We start from the raw sequence: 17973 nt of genomic DNA, 5'->3' as shown, positions 1-17973 counted from the left end.
GCTAAGATGCGAAACTTTCTTTGGTCTCAAGGAACATCGTTTTCTAAGGGTAAATCAAAAGTTTCTTGGAAGTCTGTTTATACTCCAAAATATGAAGGGGGATTGGGTATTAGGCGAATTTGAGATATGAACAAGGCTCTCATGGCGTTTCACATTTGGAGCATCGTCTCTAAAAGAGATTCTTTATGGGTAGCGTGGGTGCATAGTTATCGACTGAAAGGCAAGAGTTTTTGGGTTTGTAAAAGTCCTTTGAATTGCTGTTCGTCATGGAGAAATCTAATTCATCTACGTCCTCTTATAAGGAAACATGTTTGGTCGGATCTAGGAGATGGTGCTTCGACTTCAGCCTGGTTCGATTTCTGGTGTCACCTGGGACCGCTCGGTGAGTTTCTAACTCCTAGAACCATTACCGATGCGGACTTTAGGCTGGATGATTCGGTGGCTAATGTCTACTCGCATGGTTCTTGGAATTGGCCTATGGCGTGGAGAGATATTTATCCGGTGTTAATTCAACTAGACGAAGTTCAACTAAATCCGACAAAGCCCGATAGATTATTATGGAAGGATGATAATGATCTAGATGAATTCTCTTCTTCGTGTGTGTGGCACTCGGTTCGGTATAAGGAACCGGAAGTTAATTGGTGTAATATCGTGTGGTTTTCGCAATGTATTCCTCGGCACGCTTTTATGATGTGGTTGGTCATTAAAGGTAAACTCCTAACTCAAGATAAAATTCTAAGTTGGGATCTAGCGCGACGGAAAAACATGAACATGATGTGTTGCCTTTTGTGTTTCGAGAATTTTGATTCGCATCCACACCTGTTTTTTGAATGTAAGTATTCAGCTCAAGTTTGGAATATAGTGAGGCAAAGGGTGGCCATGATGCCTACTTCGCCGAAATGGATGGATGTTGTCGACTGGTTACTTGTCCGTGCTAGGTCAAAGTCGGCTCTGATTTATGTTGCTAAACTCATAGTTGCGGCTTCGACATACTTCATTTGGCAAGAAAGGAATGCTCGGTTATTCAAGAATCAGTTAAGGCCTCCGGAGCAGCTTAGTGAGATTATAATAAACACGGTAAGATACAAGTTGATGGGAGCAAAGCTGAAAAACACGGCTAGTGTGCGGAAACTTCTTCGAGAGTGGGAGATTCATGGGGATGGCGTTGATGATGATGGCGGTTGATTAGTTGTTTTGTGTTTATTTTTTCCTAGAGTTTTAGTCTAGTTGGCTTTCATTGTTATCCGTTTTTGGGTGTGTTTTTTGGATTGTTCTTGTTATACTTTCATGGGGCATGTCCTATGATTGAACTAGTGTAGACTCTCTACACTACTTGTTTTATTTTTTTTTTGGGTAAAGGGTTACCCCGGTAAATTTTATATAAAGAATAAAGAATAACACGAGTGGGCCAGAGAGGCACACTAGGGCTAGCCTTGGCATTCCAAGACTAGCAAAACCAAAAACACCAACAAGCATTCACGACCAAACAAAACAAAAACAACCATAACAAAACACGACCAGAAGCCAAAACAATGGCAACACCAAGACACACAAAGACTACATATCCACTCTAGCCTGGATCAATGCTCATAGTCTTGACTTGGAACTTCCACCGCTCTAGCAATAACGGATTCTTGGATCCTCTCCCTGGCTTGAACGTCATCAACTTCATGCGGACCGTATGGAGAATAATATTTGCAATCAAGGTAGCATCCCGCTGCTTTGTAGAAAATAATCTATTGTTCCTCTCTTGCCATATAAAATAAGTAGAAGCCGCAACAACCATTTTACCAACTAAAACTTTAGCCGACTTACCCGAAGGATTATGATAGAACCAATTCATAATAGAATCCCAATTGGCATCGACTGTTTCCATGTACGCCAAATCTTTAACCATATTCCACACTTGCAACCCAAACGAGCATCGGAAAAATAAGTGATCACGAGAGTCTTTACCGTTCCAGCAAAGTGGACAACACATAAGGTTTAAATTAGTTGCACTACCTGCGTCCCATATCCCCATCCGATCTTGAGTTTTGAGCTTATTTTTTATAACAAGCCACATGTGAAACGAATGCCTCGGGATACACTGAGAAAACCACACCAGCTCAGCCCAAAGAACCTCTTCCCCCCGCGAACGAACGTTATCCCAAGCTTCATAAGTACTGAACTCCCTATGCTTAGCATCTCTATCCTTCCAAATCAACTTATCCGGAACATTTTGGTTCAGAATAGGCGGCACAAGACTCATCAAACCCGGATATAACTGAAGCCACGAGCTAGGCCATGTCCACTCACTACGGTGACTGACAAGATCCGCAACTCTAGAACTCATATTAAATCCCGCCCCATGTATGCGTCTTGGCGTAATGAAGGCTCCCAAAGGACTATGATTACACCAGTTATCATGCCATGCATTCGTGCTCTGGCCATTACCAATCTCATACCAAGTAAACTGGCGAATAGAAGCACGAAGGTTAAGAATTTTCCGCCACCCCCAAGTCATGCTACCCCGAAACGGAATATCCCAAAAGTTCTTGCCCTTAATCCTGTAAGAATGGACCCATTTAACCCACAACGACTCCCTTTTAAGCAAAATACTCCAAACATGATTAGCGAGAAGAGCTTTATTCATATCCTGGATCCTTCGAATACCCAATCCCCCTTCCGTCTTAGGAAGACAAACATTCTTCCATGCCACTTTAGGATGACTAACTTTATTCAGCCCCCCGCTCCATAAAAAATTCCGCATACGCTTTTCAATATCACCAATAATACGCGCTGGAAGCATAAACACAGATGCCCAATAAATATGCATAGCCGATATGACTGATTTAATCAGTTGGAGTCTACCCGCAAAAGAAAGAGTTTTATTCATCCAATGATCGATCTTTTTATCTACCCGGTCCACAAGAATCTTGCAATCCTTATACATAAGCTTAGTAGATATAAGAGGCACTCCCAAATACTTCACAGGGAGCTCTCCCTCTTGAAACGGCAATAGCGACCGAATTTCCTGCTTGACCACATGAGAGACATTGCAAAAGAATGTAGTACTTTTCGCTAGATTCGGAGTTAGTCCCGACATTCTAGTAAACAATTCCAATGTATCACGCATCACTTTAACAGAGACCGTGTCCGGGTTAATAAACAGGAAAAGATCATCGGCAAAGGACACGTTGATAATCTTCTGCTGCTTGCACTTATCATGATATCTGAACGCAGGGTGTTGAGCAGCAGCTTTTTGTAACAGCAACGAAAGAACTTCCATAACTAACGTGAACAAATAAGGGGATATAGGGTCTCCCTGCCTAAGGCCTCTTTTACCTTTGAAGTAACCACAAAGATTCCCATTAACACTCAAGGAAAACGAAACAGTGGACACACATGTCATTATCCAATCAACCATTCTACTAGGGAAACCAAACTTGATTAGACTAGACTTTAGAAAAGACCAGTTAACCGTATCGTAGGCTTTCTGAATGTCAATCTTGAAGGCACACCTTGGTTTTCCCTTATGAAGATGGTAATTATGCATTAATTCCTGAGTGAGCAAGATATTATCAGAAATCCTCCTACCCGGAATGAACGCCGATTGATTTATATTCACCAAACCACCCAAACTCCCTTTTATACGATCCGCCAAAATTTTGCTTATACATTTAAGAATAACATTGCAGCAAGAGATGGGCCTGTAGTCGAGCACCGACGAAGGAGTAGGAACTTTAGGGACAAGAGCAATTATAGTATGATTAACCTGTTGAAGCAATTTACCATTCTCAAAAAACTGCATAATCGCATCGGAGACCTCTTCACCCACTATATCCCAAGTCTTCTTGAAAAAAACTGACGTAAAACCATCAGGCCCTGGAGCTTTATTATCTCCAATACTAAACATTGCAGCCTTTATTTCTTCACGAGTCACAGGCCGAATCATGTGATTAGCATCAACCGGATTTACGGTATTTGGAAACAACTCCTCTATATTCATGTCCTCCACCGCAGATTCTATACCCAAAAACTTCATGTAGTGATCTACTATAGCACATTCCACATCAGGGCCTTCGAAATGATTACCATCAACATCGTTAATAGAATGAATTCTGCTCCTTGCATTTCTGCTCTTAACGAAATTGTGAAAATAAGTCGTGTTACCGTCACCCGCACTAAGCCAGTCAAGTTTGGCTTTCTGTTTCACAAACAATTCCTCATCATAAGCAGCGCTCTGGAGGTCTTTAATAATCTGTGATTCTTTGGCCCGTAAATCCGCATCAAACGGGTTCTGATCAATCAGCTTATGAACATCATCCAAACGAGCTCTAAGATCATTAACCTTAACATGCAAGTTACCTTGCTTGTGAAGAAGGCTCCGTAACGGGTGTTTGAGGTTTCGAAGCTTCTTCACCACTGAAAGCATCGGAATACCTACCATGTTTTTGCTCCATTCAGCCTTAACACACTCCTTAAAACCATCTTTAGCAGCAATGAAGTTCGCAAACTTAAAAGGTTTTGGCTTTATTCGGATCTCTCTAGCCGTTTTCAGAATACATGGAGTATGGTCCGACAACCTGAACGGATGATAAACCACATGGGCATTCGGAAAATCGTCCAAAAATGCAACGTTACCCATAACCCGGTCAATCTTCTTTAAGATACCTACACCGTCTTTAGGTTTTTGGTTCCACGTAAAGTGAAGACCATGGCCTGGAATGTCCATTAACTCATTCTTTTGAACACATTCAAAAAACTCCCTCATACCTATTGTTGGAGTAGACGTACCATGCAGGCAGTCTTCCATATAGAGGGCCGAGTTGAAATCCCCCATAACTATCCACGAATGGCTCCCAATTACCAACCTATGCTTGCATAAATCTTGCCAGAGAACCCGTCGTTCTTGATAGGTATTCTTAGCATAGACAAAAGAGACAAACAGGATTTTGGAATCAATCTTAGACTTAAGTTGAACATGCATCACCTGGTCTGTTTGAGCTAGCACCATAAGCTGAACGTGTTCATCATTCCATCCCACAATAATTCTGGTTCCTTTGTTGCAAACCCCTCCATTAGACGTCCAATCCCACTTATTAAACACTCTACCACACACCTTTGACAAGTTTGAGACCTCTACATGAGACTCTAAGATAGCACATACATTCAGATAATTTTGTTTAACTATTTGCTGAACCTCCCTTTGTTTCAGGGGCCGGTTCAAGCCCCTTATATTCCATGCAGCTATACTATCCATGTAAACCCATGTCACCGGGAGTGCTTGCCCCCTCAGAATTATCTTTCTTTTTATTCAAACTCATGAATGACGAAACTTCTGTATGGAAAGGATCACGAAATTCCTCCTCCTCAAGATCATACGGGTTTTGATGCATTGGACTCTTGTCAACTTGACTACTACCTGAACTTTGAGGCTTCTCATAAATCGGATCACCATAATTCAGCTCATTCAAATTTCCTGACTTCAACGAGTCATCGGCTAGACTTTCAAACTTATTCTGAGTATCCACATGATAAGACGCTTGTTTTACTTCCGGTTGTTCCTTTGTACCTGAAGTGCTGGCCCCATTAGAGTTAGGCTTAGGTTTGTAAACAAATCTCGGCTTCTGTTTTTTCTGCGGGAAACCATGCTTAGCTATCCTCCTTCTATCCATAGTATACCCCTCATCATCGATAGTAACCTGCTTAGCTTTATCCTTAGGATTACTCGGGCAAGACGACTTATTATGGCCAAATATCCGACAAATATCACAGCGATGTGGTTTCCACTCATACTCAATCCTGATGGTTTCCTTAACAAAACCCTCGTCATCCATCTTTGGAATAGCTACAACTACTTGACTCTTAAGCTCATTTTCTGCATTTATCTCTACCAGGGCACGAGCATAGCTAGTCCGGCCCCAATTATCAATGCACATATCCGCTGTGTAAGCATCTAACCTCTTGGGGATACCAACTTTCGAAGCTAGAAGGCTAAGGCCATCATCAGAGTAAACAGCAAGAGGAACATTATGAAACTTTACCCACACAGGCACAGACTTAATTCCATCTTTCTTTAGACTGACTGTCGGACCCCATACATTTAAGAATAACGGCATCTTACGTATCAACCATGGTCCCCCCTCTAGAACTTGATTCATACCCTCCTTGGTTGCAAACTTGAAAAAGAAAAACCCCTCAGAGTTCATCATTGCCTTAACAAACCCGTATTTCACCCAGACATTCTTAACATAATAATCTACTACCGGAAACGGTAACCTATCACCCAGAAAATAACCATAAAGAACGTTCTCGAATTTCTTTTGTACCTGCCGAACAGCTTCTTTCGGGATAACCACATCAGCCTCTTCCACCGTCTCCATGGATTCCAGAAGTCTGAAGTTAACCTCACGTTTCCCTTTCACGTTATTTTTAACCCTATCTGCATATGTAGCCTGAGGAGAAAGATTCAGGTTTGCACGGTCATCTACCAAATTCACAGTCTCTAGATTAGCATCATGCTGGCCATCAGTTTGGACATCAACTGGAACAGTGATTTTGGTAAGCTCATCTATTATGTTCACAACTTTCTGCCCTTGCTGATTATCAGACGAGACCCCCCTTCGTGGACAAAACGTTTTACCATCAATGTTTAGAGTTCTCGAAGCAAAACCCTTATTAGGGTTTAACGTGGATGTCAAAATATCCGGCGGCTTTGCATGTCTTGCATCCTTATCCGTCGGTTTGATCTGACTCGCTTCCATGGCAATCAAAAACTAGAACATGCAACGTGAATACAAATCAAAAGACAAGCAACCGAGACGAAATCAGCAAACCCTAGCAGAGAAAACGAAAAAAAACAACACTAACCCTAATCCTGACGGCAAAAGATTAGCAACCACGGTAAAGTCTAGTATCCTTACTCAGAAGGAACGACAAAACCACAATCGCTAACCCAGATTAATCAAGAAAAAGATCAGCAAGAACAAGAAGAACAAGAAAGCTAGGGTTTCACGTGTCGCCAATTTCGCCCAGAGCTTCCATGGCCTCGATATGGGGCATGCGCAAGTGATGTCGTACTAAGCTGGTTAAGTCAGAGGTGAAGAGAGTCCAGTTATGGGTTAAAATTCATGATGTCCCTCTAGCCGCTTATACAGAGGATGGCCTTAGCTTGATTGCCACACACTACTTGTTTTATTTGGTTGTGAATATACAGAATCACCGGGGTTTTCCTTTACCCAAGAAAAAAACATTCCGAAACTTGATCATAAGTTAAACATACCCTAAATAACCTTTACATAGCTTAGAAATAGGCTTTGAGGTGTTCGGTATGCTAAAATAAACTTTATTGATCAATAGGGACTAAAAGCGTCAAAAAGTGCACAAGTTTGCATTTTCGGAATGTAAGCTTAGCACCTAATCTCTCTCTCTAGCCTGGCGATTGTCGTTCCTCATGTAACCCTAATTTCTTCTTCGTAATCTTCTGATTAACAGGTTTGCTATTAGCGTTTGTTTCTCCAATCTCTAGTGCAGATTCTGTTACCAGTAGTGATCGATTTTAAAATTAGGGTTTCTGTTTTTCGTTCTCAATCGCCGCCTAGATTAGGGTTTTGCTCGTTTCTGTTGGTTGCGGTCGTTGTTTGATTGTAATTCTGTTGCATGTTCGTTGTTTTCTGTTTGATTATTGGAGAGAGTTGCCTGGTTTGTTCGTTCCGATTGGATTCTGGTTGGGTTTGGTCGAATTTCAGCTTCACGGCGACTAGGGTTTGATCTACTTCAATTGTAGTTTTCGGCTAGGGTTTTGTCACGGCTGCCTTGTTTTCAGCCGGCAATCCTTTTGCTGAATCTCTGTTGACGGCAACTAGGGTTTCTCAATATGGGTATGGATAAACTTAACAGTTCTGGTGGAAATCAATAGGATACTCGTGGGAAGCCGCGATTATCGTTTGATGAAATTGCTGCACGGTTTATTGATGTTGATGGGAACACATTGAAGCCAAAGCGTGGTTCTTCAAATATCATCGATGATCTCACAAAGGTAACAGTTCCGATTCATTTGGAAACACGGGAGGTTGAAAAGGCTGATAATGTTTGGGAGTTCTCTAGCAAGTTTACGCCAAAATCAGACCTATTTGGTGCACCTATATCGGCTGACAAGAGGAAACAAACAGGTTCTGATTCTGCGGAACAATTATCCTTTGCGAATGTTGTGAAGGATTCTAAAGAGAAGGTTAAGGTAAACTTTAGGGTGATGGAATCGAATGAGGTTGTTGACGGAGCTGACGTTGTCATTCCAGTGTCTTCAGTTAAACAAGTCACCGACAGGTATGCGAACACTTTGTATGGTTACTTTCTGGGCAAACGGCTGGCATATCCTGTGGTTGATTTCTTCGGCAGGAACAATTGGGCAAAATATGGGTTGTCAAGAATTATGATGAATGCAAACGGGTTTTTCTTCTTTAAGTTTAAAACGAAAGAAGGGATGGATCAAATGTTAGAGGATGGTCCGTGGATGATAAGAAATGTTCCAATCATTTTGAAAGCGTGGTCGGCCTCTATCAAGTTGGAAAAAGAGGATTTAAAACCTATTCCGGTTTGGGTCAAGATGCATGATGTGCCGTTAGCGGCATTTACTGAGGATGGGCTTAGTTTACTTGCATCTAAGATTGGGGTGCCTATAATGTTAGATTCGTATACTGCTACAATGTGTGCGGAATCTTGGGGAAGAAGCAGCTATGCTAGAGCTCTTATTGAAGTTCAGGCAGGAGTTGAGTTCAAGAAGAGTGTTACTGTAGCAATCCCATCTTTGGAGGGTCTTAGTCATTCAATGGTGGAGGTTAAAATTGAGTATGATTGGGAACCGTTAAGATGTTCATCTTGTTGTGTCTTCGGTCATGATGATAGCTCGTGCCCTAAGAATCCTCAGGTAAATTTGAGTGGGGATAATGAGAAGAAGAAAAATGATGACTTTCAGGTCGTAGGAGCCAAAAAGAAGAAACCCAATAATCAAGGGCTTCATATGAAAAACCAGAAGCCAAAGGTAGTTTACAGGCCAGTTGTCAACCCTAAACCAAAATCGTCCTCAAATAGTCCGATGCAGAATCAGGTTTCAACGTCTAACCCGTTTGACATTCTGAAGGATGATAATGGTAATCAGGGAGGTACCACTGTGGGTCGAGTGGAGAAGAAACCGTCGAGTGACAGGCAGGATTCGGATGAGGAGGTGGTTGAAGAAGTCTACAATGAAACTAGTAAATTTATGACATCGGGTACTCATCCTTTCTCTTCGAAAGCAGGGGCAAGCACCTCCTCTACCAAGTTCTCTAATGGATAGGCTGTCTGCTTTTCGTCTGAAGGGGCTGCGGTTTTGTGGCTACTTTATCTTTGATGATGGTGGTTGAGGATTGTGTTTTGTGTTTTGCATTGTTTTGTCTACTAGATGTCGTGTCATGATGTATAGTAGGCTAGGTTTTTGGGGTGTTATAGGTCTTTGGTTTTTGTTTGTTCTACATATATGGGGCATGTCCTGTATATGAACTAGTGTGGAACACATCCTCACTACTTGTACTTTATTGCGGTTGCATTTTAATAGATTCACCGGGGTAACCCTTTACCCAAAAAAAAAAGTTTGCATTTTCGCGCATATCTTTCGTTCTGAATATATCCGGACTTCCAAAAATTTATGTAAGCATTAAAATATTTTATTTTAGTGTTTGGCATGATAAAATTCCATTCGTCGCTTAATTTGGATCGTTTTTGCGTTCGTTACGACTTCCGTCTTAATTAACCGAACAACGCAACTGTACGACCAAAAGAACCGACATCCGAGATATTTTTGAGCATGTTTTGAGTTCCCTATACTTTAACTTCATTTTAGAGCCTTGAAATGAGGTTAACGGGGCTTAAACGTGTCAAAAATGAGCCGAAATGCAAGTTTCTGATGTGCAGGGACCTGTTTTGACAATCTGCTAAAGTTGGCCAGGCGGCCCGCGTAAGCCAAGCCTAATTCTTACGCGGGGCGCGAGAGCCTGTCAGACAGAAACTTCAGATTTTGCAATCTGGGTCGAATTCAGGGGTTTTAATGCAATTTTTGCAATACCATGGGCTAAATTTGATGGTTTTCTTGTGCCCCATTGTTTAGCAATACCATGGGCCCAAGTGGAGGGTCTAGATCGAAGCTCGTTTCCCGATAAACGATCCTAACGGTTCTAGCTCTCCTATAAATACCCACCTTCATTTCTTTCATTCCTCACTTGAATTCTGAGATTTTCTCTAAGTTGGAGTGATTATCACTTCATACCTGAGAAATACTTGGAATTCAATCTTGCGGGGACCCTCTGTAGGTATTCTTTCGCGTTTTTCGTTCGTTTCTATCGTTAAAGTCAAACTGCGTTTGACTTTCTTCATTAACCAGTTTATGGTCAATGCGAAGTTCGTTTGAACTTCATAACGTGAGCGTAATCACGATGGTCATAGTCCCTAGTGACTATACCTACTGATTACCACGTTATCTAGACTTAGTGACGAGTCGTAGTTTCGGCCAAAATGCGTTTTCTCGCATATTTTGTAACCAAACTACTCTAGGATATCAAAACCGTTTGTTTTGATATCAAAACCTGTTTTCTAACTTAACTAAACATGTTATAGCATGTTTAGCTCGTCACTTTTTAGATTAGTGCTTATGTAGAGTCGTAAGTCAAGCGGACTAAACACCCGCTTAGACTTTCGAACACGACCCGTTTGATCGATCTTTAGGATCCGACCAAACATGTTTAGTGGCCATAGTATCATAGGGAATAACCTTCCGAGGTTATACCTTATGGTCACCTAGTTTAGGTAGTCGCATGATAAGTAGTTTATATGCCTTGGTAAATTACCAAAATGCCATTTTCATACATAATTGGTAATTAAGCATATGTAACCTAAACTTTTGTCACGTAACTGATTATGTAACATAATTAAACATTTCTTGGCATATAATACTTGTCATAGGACTAGTTAGACGTCTCGAATGCGCTTTTGCGCACACGACGCGTTAAAGTAGCGTGAGCTACCTTAATGGGTCGCAATGGGTCGAAAGCACTTAGGTTAGGTTTCAATTTTAGGATGTAAGCTTTGTTAAACCATATCACATGAGTTCCAACACTCATTTGGTTTACAAGACTTCATTCTATTCGATCTTCCGATTTAGGCATCTATTGTTTGACTAGTGGTTCGATTACTAGGTGCTGTTTGATTGCTCTGGTTTACTTGAGTTGCTTGAGTTCTATTGATTGAAGATACTTTGCACTCCAAGTGAGTACATAGTTCCCCTATTTTACTGTTTTTAAATGTTTTGGGGTGATTCATATGTACGAAATATTTTCAAGGTTTAAACGGCGATTTCAAAAACGATTAAAACGATTTTTACTAAACTAATAACGATTTCAATAATGTGAACGAAACTTGATGGTTGTAGTCACATAACAAATGACATTCATTAGCATTGATCAAGCCGACCAGTATTAGGTTATGGTACCATAGGATCTGACAAATCCCGTTATTGCACTGCACCCATGGTTATGTGTGGGGGTTGTGGGTAGCGACTGAATCTGATGTTTGTTAACTTACCCTTTGGTGGTTTGTTAATTCGAGAAACGAGCAGCGAGGTGATCGAGTCACGAAGGTTTGAATGTTGTTAGCGAGACGACCATAAATAAGTTTTCACAACTAAAACGAGGATGATTTTAAACGATTTAAACGAGTTAACGATTTGAACAAGTTATACGAATTGGATAAACGATTGGTTTTTGGTTAGTATATAGATAACGGGACGGGTGTAATATGGTGAATTCATGGTAGATACGCCGCTGGTACTTCTTATATATAAGTGTTTTCAATATATTACATACCGTGGCGTTATTTAGTTCACTTGGGTAAACGATTTTGAAACGATTTCACACAAACGATGTTTTCTAAAGGTTATAAACCATACGAGTTTTTAACGAATTTTTACAAGATGTTTTACAAGTTGGTTTTCTAAAACAAATGTTTTTGGGTTAAGAAGCATGGCTATGGGATTTTACAAACTATAACCCACTTGATTTGAGTTGGTTAACTATGTTGCAATACACTTTTCAAAACAAGGTTTGTATTTTGACTCTTGTAGTCTAATAAAGTACTGCAACATATAAACAAGCCATGATTCTGATACTCTTATAAAACCTATGTACTCGCCAGCATTTCTTTGCTGACTAAGTTTTTACATATGTTTCAGGTGTTGATACTTGATTGATTTCTAGGATGCATGCGTCACATAGGATCTGGACAAGGCCTTGGTGACATAACAACTATGATAGACGATATAAAACTAGTTTGTTCTATGTGTTAAGACAATGAAATGATTAATTTTATCAATAAAACTCATGGGAGTTCGGTTGAAGAGAACTGATAGAGTGGCAAGGCTGTTGCAGGATTGGGATATTCGTGATGATGGATTCGAAGGTGGCTGATTAGAGACTCGAATTAGAGTTTTCTAGTTCTTTAGACTAGTGGTTGTTTTTTGGTTTTCTTGTATTGTGTTTGCTTTTTGCTGGTATACTTTCATGAGGCATGTCTCATGATTGAACTAGTGTAGGCTCTCTACACTACTTGTTTTATTTGGTTGTGAATATATAAAATCACCGGGGTAACCCCTTTACCCAAAAAATAATTTTGTCAATAAAACGAAACTCTTTGTGTATCCATGGTTGTGAAACAATAGCTTCTGTTGCAACACTCCCCGACGTTTCCGCCACGGTTTGTTGTCCTACGTGGTCGTGGTGTGACAGAAGAAGTTGGTATCAGAGCCAATGGTTATAGGGAATTAGGTTATTAGTAATGCTTTGACCTAGACTATAACTTTTAGGACCCCAACGCAAGTTTACTTGCGTTTAGATTTTAAAACAATACCGTCACCTATCCTTAGGTGATAACCACGATGAGAACGCGAAGTTCAAATCCGCTTTGAAAACTAATCATCTGTTCTAGGATGATTGATTACTTGGTTTTGAACCCTTTGTTATAAGGTTTTGAACCCTTTAAGTTTTCAAATCTCGTCAGAGTTTGGGTCTAAATAGTGTGAACACGTGCAAACTGGAAGAGTGGGTGCCTGTACTCTGAGTTTTCTGTCTAAGGCTAGAGTGTTCGTACAAATCCGCAGTATCGGACCAGTCACTCTTACCTGGGAACTCTTGGGGTGAGTGTCCACTTATAGGCGAGCATGTCTTCGGCGATACATTATTTTTGATCCATTTACTTTGATTAGTCTCTCCGTGTCATTTGTTTGTTTGAGGTATTTTTTTGGGTAAAGGGTTACCCCGGTGATTCTATATATTCACAAAAATCAAAACAAGTAGTAAGGTAAAGTCCTTACTAGTTCAAACATGGGACATACCCCCATGAAAGTAGAACAAGAAAAACAACTAAAAGTGAAACAAAATAAACACCCACTAGACTAAAAATCTAGACTGAAACGAGAAGCGAGACTCATCTATTTTCCATGACCAAATCAGCTCCGTGAACATCCCACTTTTCAAGTAGCTCCCGAACCCTCGCAGTATTCTTGAATCTAAGCCCCATCAGTTTATATCTGACACTTTCCAACACCACCTTACATAAAGTATCCGGCGGCCGGGCATGATTTCTGAACAACCGGTTATTCCTTTCCTGCCAAATAGTATAAGCCAGGGCCGCAACTAACAATCTGCAAACCAAATTTTTTGCTGACTTTGACCGCGAATGACTGCCAAGCCAGTCGAGAATATCAAACCACTTAGGTTCCAGAAATTCCATACCAGCTTTTGAACGAACCGCCTCCCAAACTTGCGTGGCGCACTTGCACTCGAAAAATAAATGCTCATGCGAGTCAACATCTTCATAGCACAATAAGCAGCACATCATGTTCATGTTGTTAGACCGTGTATGGTTCCATTGCAAGATTTTATCCTGAGTTAGCAACTTTCGTCTAACAATAAGCCACATCAGAAAAGCATGTCGAGGAATACATTGAGAGAACCAAATGAGATTAGCCCAATCCACCTCCTGATCCCTTGCTCGAAGGGATCCCACACTCTAGAAGAAGAGTATTCGGCCACATTATCTCCATGTTTCCACATAAGACGATCCTGGGCATTTAAATTCCGTTGCATATGGTCGAGCTGAATAAGAACTGGGAACATATCTCTCCATGCATCCGGCCAAATCCAAGAACCATTAAAATATATATCTGCAACTGTATCCTTGAGAGAAAAACCCTCTCGGGTTATGGTTCTTGGAGACAAAAACGAACAAAGCGGACCAATATTACTCCATGTGTCAAACCAAGCTGAAGTATTTCTGCCATCACCAATCAAAGACCAGACGTGTGGACGAATCATGGGACGAATCTGAACCATCTTCCTCCAGCTCCAACTACAACTAACTGGCACCTTATGATCCCAGAAATTCCGCCCTTTTAAACGATAAGAGTGTATCCAAGCAACCCATAATGAATGACGGTTACTTAGAATACTCCAAACATGCGAAACCATAAGAGCTTTATTAAAATCAGAGACCCGACGGATACCTAAGCCCCCTTCACACTTCGGCACACAAACAGGCTTCCAAGAAACTTTCGCTCTATTCTGCTTAGAAGAAGACTGAGCCCACAGAAAATTCCGCATTTTAGCTTCCAAATCCTTAACCACCCTAGCTGGTAAAATAAAAACCGAAGACCAATACACATGGAGCGACGAAAGAACCGAGATAATTAGCTGAAGTCTTCCCGCAAAAGACAACATTTTATTCTTCCAATTATCAATCCGCCGATCGAGACGTTCGACTAGAATGCTACAATCTTTGTAAAGCAATCTAGACGAAATAAGAGGAACTCCCAAGTATCTGACTGGCAATGTACCCTCAACAAACGGCATAATAGTCAAAATTTCTCGTTTAACATGATTTGGGACATTACAGAAAAAACCTGTACTCTTTTGAACACTAGGCACTAACCCCGACATCTTCGTAAAATTAGTGAGAGAAGCCATAACACACCTAGCTGAAGCCACATCTCCCCTGGCAAAAAGGAATAGATCATCCGCAAAACACAGGTTGACGATTTTCTGCTTCTCACATTTATTATGAAACCGAAACGACGTATCAATTCTCGTAGAATGGTTGAGAATGCAGGTCAAAATTTCCATGACTAGAGTAAAAAGATAAGGGGATAAGGGGTCACCCTGTCTTAAACCCCTTTTACCTTTAAAAAACCCGTGAACATTCCCATTTACGCAAACCGAATAGGAGGCGGTAGAAACACATAGCATAATCCAGTCTACCATGATACCATTAAATCCAAACCCAAGCAACACCGTTTTCAGAAAACTCCACTCTACCGTATCGTAAGCTTTTTGGATATCAACCTTAAAAGCACACCTCGGAGGACCAAAATCACGATGATAGTTATGCATTAATTCCTGTGTAAGAAGAATATTATCTGAAATTTTCCGACCATGAATAAAAGCTGATTGGTTAATGCTAACAATCTCACTCAAACAACCCTTCAATCGATCCGCCAACAACTTACTAATGCACTTAAAAATAATACTACAGCATGAAATAGGGCGATAATCAGTAACACATGAAGGAGTCGACATCTTAGGCACCAAAACAACTAACGTGTGATTAAGCTGTTGAAGCAGGTTACCGGTATTAAAAAAATCAAGAATAGCGTTCGAAACATCACCTCCCACAATATGCCAAGTACTCTTAAAAAACGCAGCCGTATAACCATCCGGCCCCGGAGCTTTATCATTCCCAATAGAAAACATAGCTGCCTTTATTTCTTCCAAAGTAACCGGGCGAACCATATGATTAGCACTATCCGGATTCAACATATTGGAAAATAGATCCGGAGAAGGAACCAGAGAAACTTGGCCCTGACAACCCAGAAACCGTTCATAATGGGTAACAAACGCCTCAGCCACCATGTCACCCTCAAAAACGTGACCACTCGTATCAGAAATAATCTCAATACGGTTAATGTGATTTCTACACTTTAGCGACGTGTGAAAGTATGCCGTATTAGCATCACCCGCACGAAGCCAATCTACTTTAGACTTCTGCTTTAGAAACCTCTCCTCATCAAGCGACGCCTCCTGAAAGTCACGAAGCACCGAAGCCTCTTGAGAACGTAACGACTCATTTACGGGGTCCCTGTCTATAGCACGTTGGATATCCTCAAGTTTGCCTCTAGCATTCACAACCTTTTCATGTAGGTTCCCTTGCTTATATAAAAGAGCACGAAGAGAAGACTTCATAATAGACAGTTTCTTAACGACTCGGAACTGGTGAACCCCCTCAACGTTGATATTCCACTTCGCCATAACAATATCTAAAAATCCCGGTTTGTGCACCAAAAAGTTTGCAAATTTGAAAGGTCTCGGTTTGGGCTTCTCAGCCGAGAACAATTTCAAAACACACGGACAATAGTCCGAAACTCCATAAGGCTTAAATTCAGCAACCGATTGGGGAAAAGAAGTAACGAAAGGAACATTCCCCATAATTCTATCAGTCTTCTTTAGTAACCCGACACCCTTTTTAGGTTTTTGAGTCCATGTGTATTGAAAACCTGTTCGCTTAATATCAAAAACCTCAATATCTTCAACATAGTTATTGAAATCACGCATACCATGAGAGATAGAGGAGCTACCAATCGACCTATCTTCAAGATTGAGAGCAGAATTGAAGTCTCCCATTATGACCCATGGTTTGTCATGAATGAAAGCCTTGTGCACACGAAGATTCTGCCAAAGTTCTCGACGGTGAACATAATAATTTGCTGCATAAACCAGCGAACAGAAAAAAATTCTATTACTGTCTTTACAATTAATTTGGACGTGTAAAACTTGAGCCGACTGAGCAAGAACCATAACATCCACCTCCACCGAATCCCAACCCAATATAATACAAACAAATGATCGCCTTTCTGGTGTTTTGACGGTATTTTCAATACCTCTTTTGCTTTTCAACCTCACTCGTTTCTCTTGTTTCCTTATTAGACAATGCCTCCTCGACGTGAAGCACAATCTTTCACTATTGAAGAAATCGCAGCATTGGTTTCTCAGCAAGTGGCTGCTGTGCTTCCAGGTGTTGTGACCCAAGTCCACGAGATATTCAACAACAATAATAACAACAACAATGCGCCGTGCAACTTCAAGAACTTCAATTCTGCCAAGCCTCTAAAGTTTTCTGGGTCGCAAGGAGCAACTGCGCTCTTGCAGTGGTTTGAGAGTATCGAGAGCACATTCAGACACGTCCAGTGTCCGAATGCGCGGAAGGTTGAATTTGCTTCTAGTGTGTTTGAGAAGCGAGCGCTTACCTAGTGGAATGGTATTATGCGCGATAGGGGTGCCGAAGTGGCATTGGCACAAACGTGGGATGAGCTTCGGGCTCTCATGATGAAAGAGTTTTATCCCCGTCACGAGATTCGGGCTTTGGAACGAGAATTTGACGATTTAAAGCAAGATGGGGCTAAACACCATGCGTACACGGATCGTTTTGAGGAACTCAGTCTATTATGTCCCACCATGGTTACCCCTCTGGAGAAGGCAATCGAGAGATATATCGATGGTTTACCCGATTCTATTCCGGATATTGTGACCGGTGTTAATCCTACTACCCTTCGTCAAGCAATCGAGTTGTCTGCTACCCTGACTGAGTCTCAAGTCAGGAAGGGTAAACTCACTCGCAAGGGTGATAAAAAGAAGGCGACTGATTCTGGAAAAGACAAGAAAAAGGGTAAGGGTGAGGATAAGGAAGGTGAGACGTCGAAGAAGTCGAGGAAGCGGAAGGATGCCCAGAATTTCGCTGTTACAACAAGACTAATCAGAACTCACCGGCTCAGCCTCCTGCAAAGAAGGCATATGCAGGTACCGCACCTCATTGTTCACGCTGCAACGGTCACCACGTTGCACAGCAAGCTTGTAAGCA

At 41.2% G+C, this 17973-nt stretch overlaps 2 protein-coding genes across 2 annotated transcripts; one reads left to right on the top strand and one right to left on the bottom strand.

The window, feature by feature from the left end:
• The first annotated feature begins 141 nt into the window (after positions 1–141).
• Positions 142–1185, top strand: LOC110888148. The gene has a single exon (XM_022135687.1). The coding sequence runs from the start codon at positions 142–144 to the stop codon at positions 1183–1185; it is 1044 nt and encodes a 347-aa protein (XP_021991379.1).
• Positions 1186–1570: 385 nt separating this feature from the next.
• Positions 1571–6749, bottom strand: LOC110888146. Its single transcript, XM_022135686.1, has 2 exons — positions 5252–6749; positions 1571–5136 (listed from the first exon to the last, which is right to left on the bottom strand). Exons 1-2 carry the CDS (start codon positions 6747–6749, stop codon positions 1571–1573), a joined length of 5064 nt encoding a protein of 1687 aa, XP_021991378.1.
• Between the last annotated feature and the right edge of the window lie 11224 nt (positions 6750–17973).

Source organism: Helianthus annuus, chromosome 11, assembly GCF_002127325.2.
Source record: "Helianthus annuus cultivar XRQ/B chromosome 11, HanXRQr2.0-SUNRISE, whole genome shotgun sequence".
NCBI lineage: Eukaryota > Viridiplantae > Streptophyta > Magnoliopsida > Asterales > Asteraceae > Helianthus > Helianthus annuus.
The sequence above is the reverse complement of the archived record's forward strand: the minus strand, read 5'-3'. Positions and strand labels throughout refer to the sequence as shown.

What these genes read in the sequence shown, in the direction of transcription:
- LOC110888148 (XM_022135687.1), top strand. Translation starts at nt 142, where the DNA reads ATGGCGTTTCACATTTGGAGCATCGTCTCTAAAAGAGATTCTTTATGG.
- LOC110888146 (XM_022135686.1), bottom strand. Translation starts at nt 6,749, where the DNA reads ATGGAAGCGAGTCAGATCAAACCGACGGATAAGGATGCAAGACATGCA. An exon ending in AAGCACTCCCGGTGACATGG is followed by an intron (nt 5,137 to 5,251) that starts GTTTACATGGAT and finishes GTGCTATCTTAG; the next exon opens with AGTCTCATGTAGAGGTCTCA.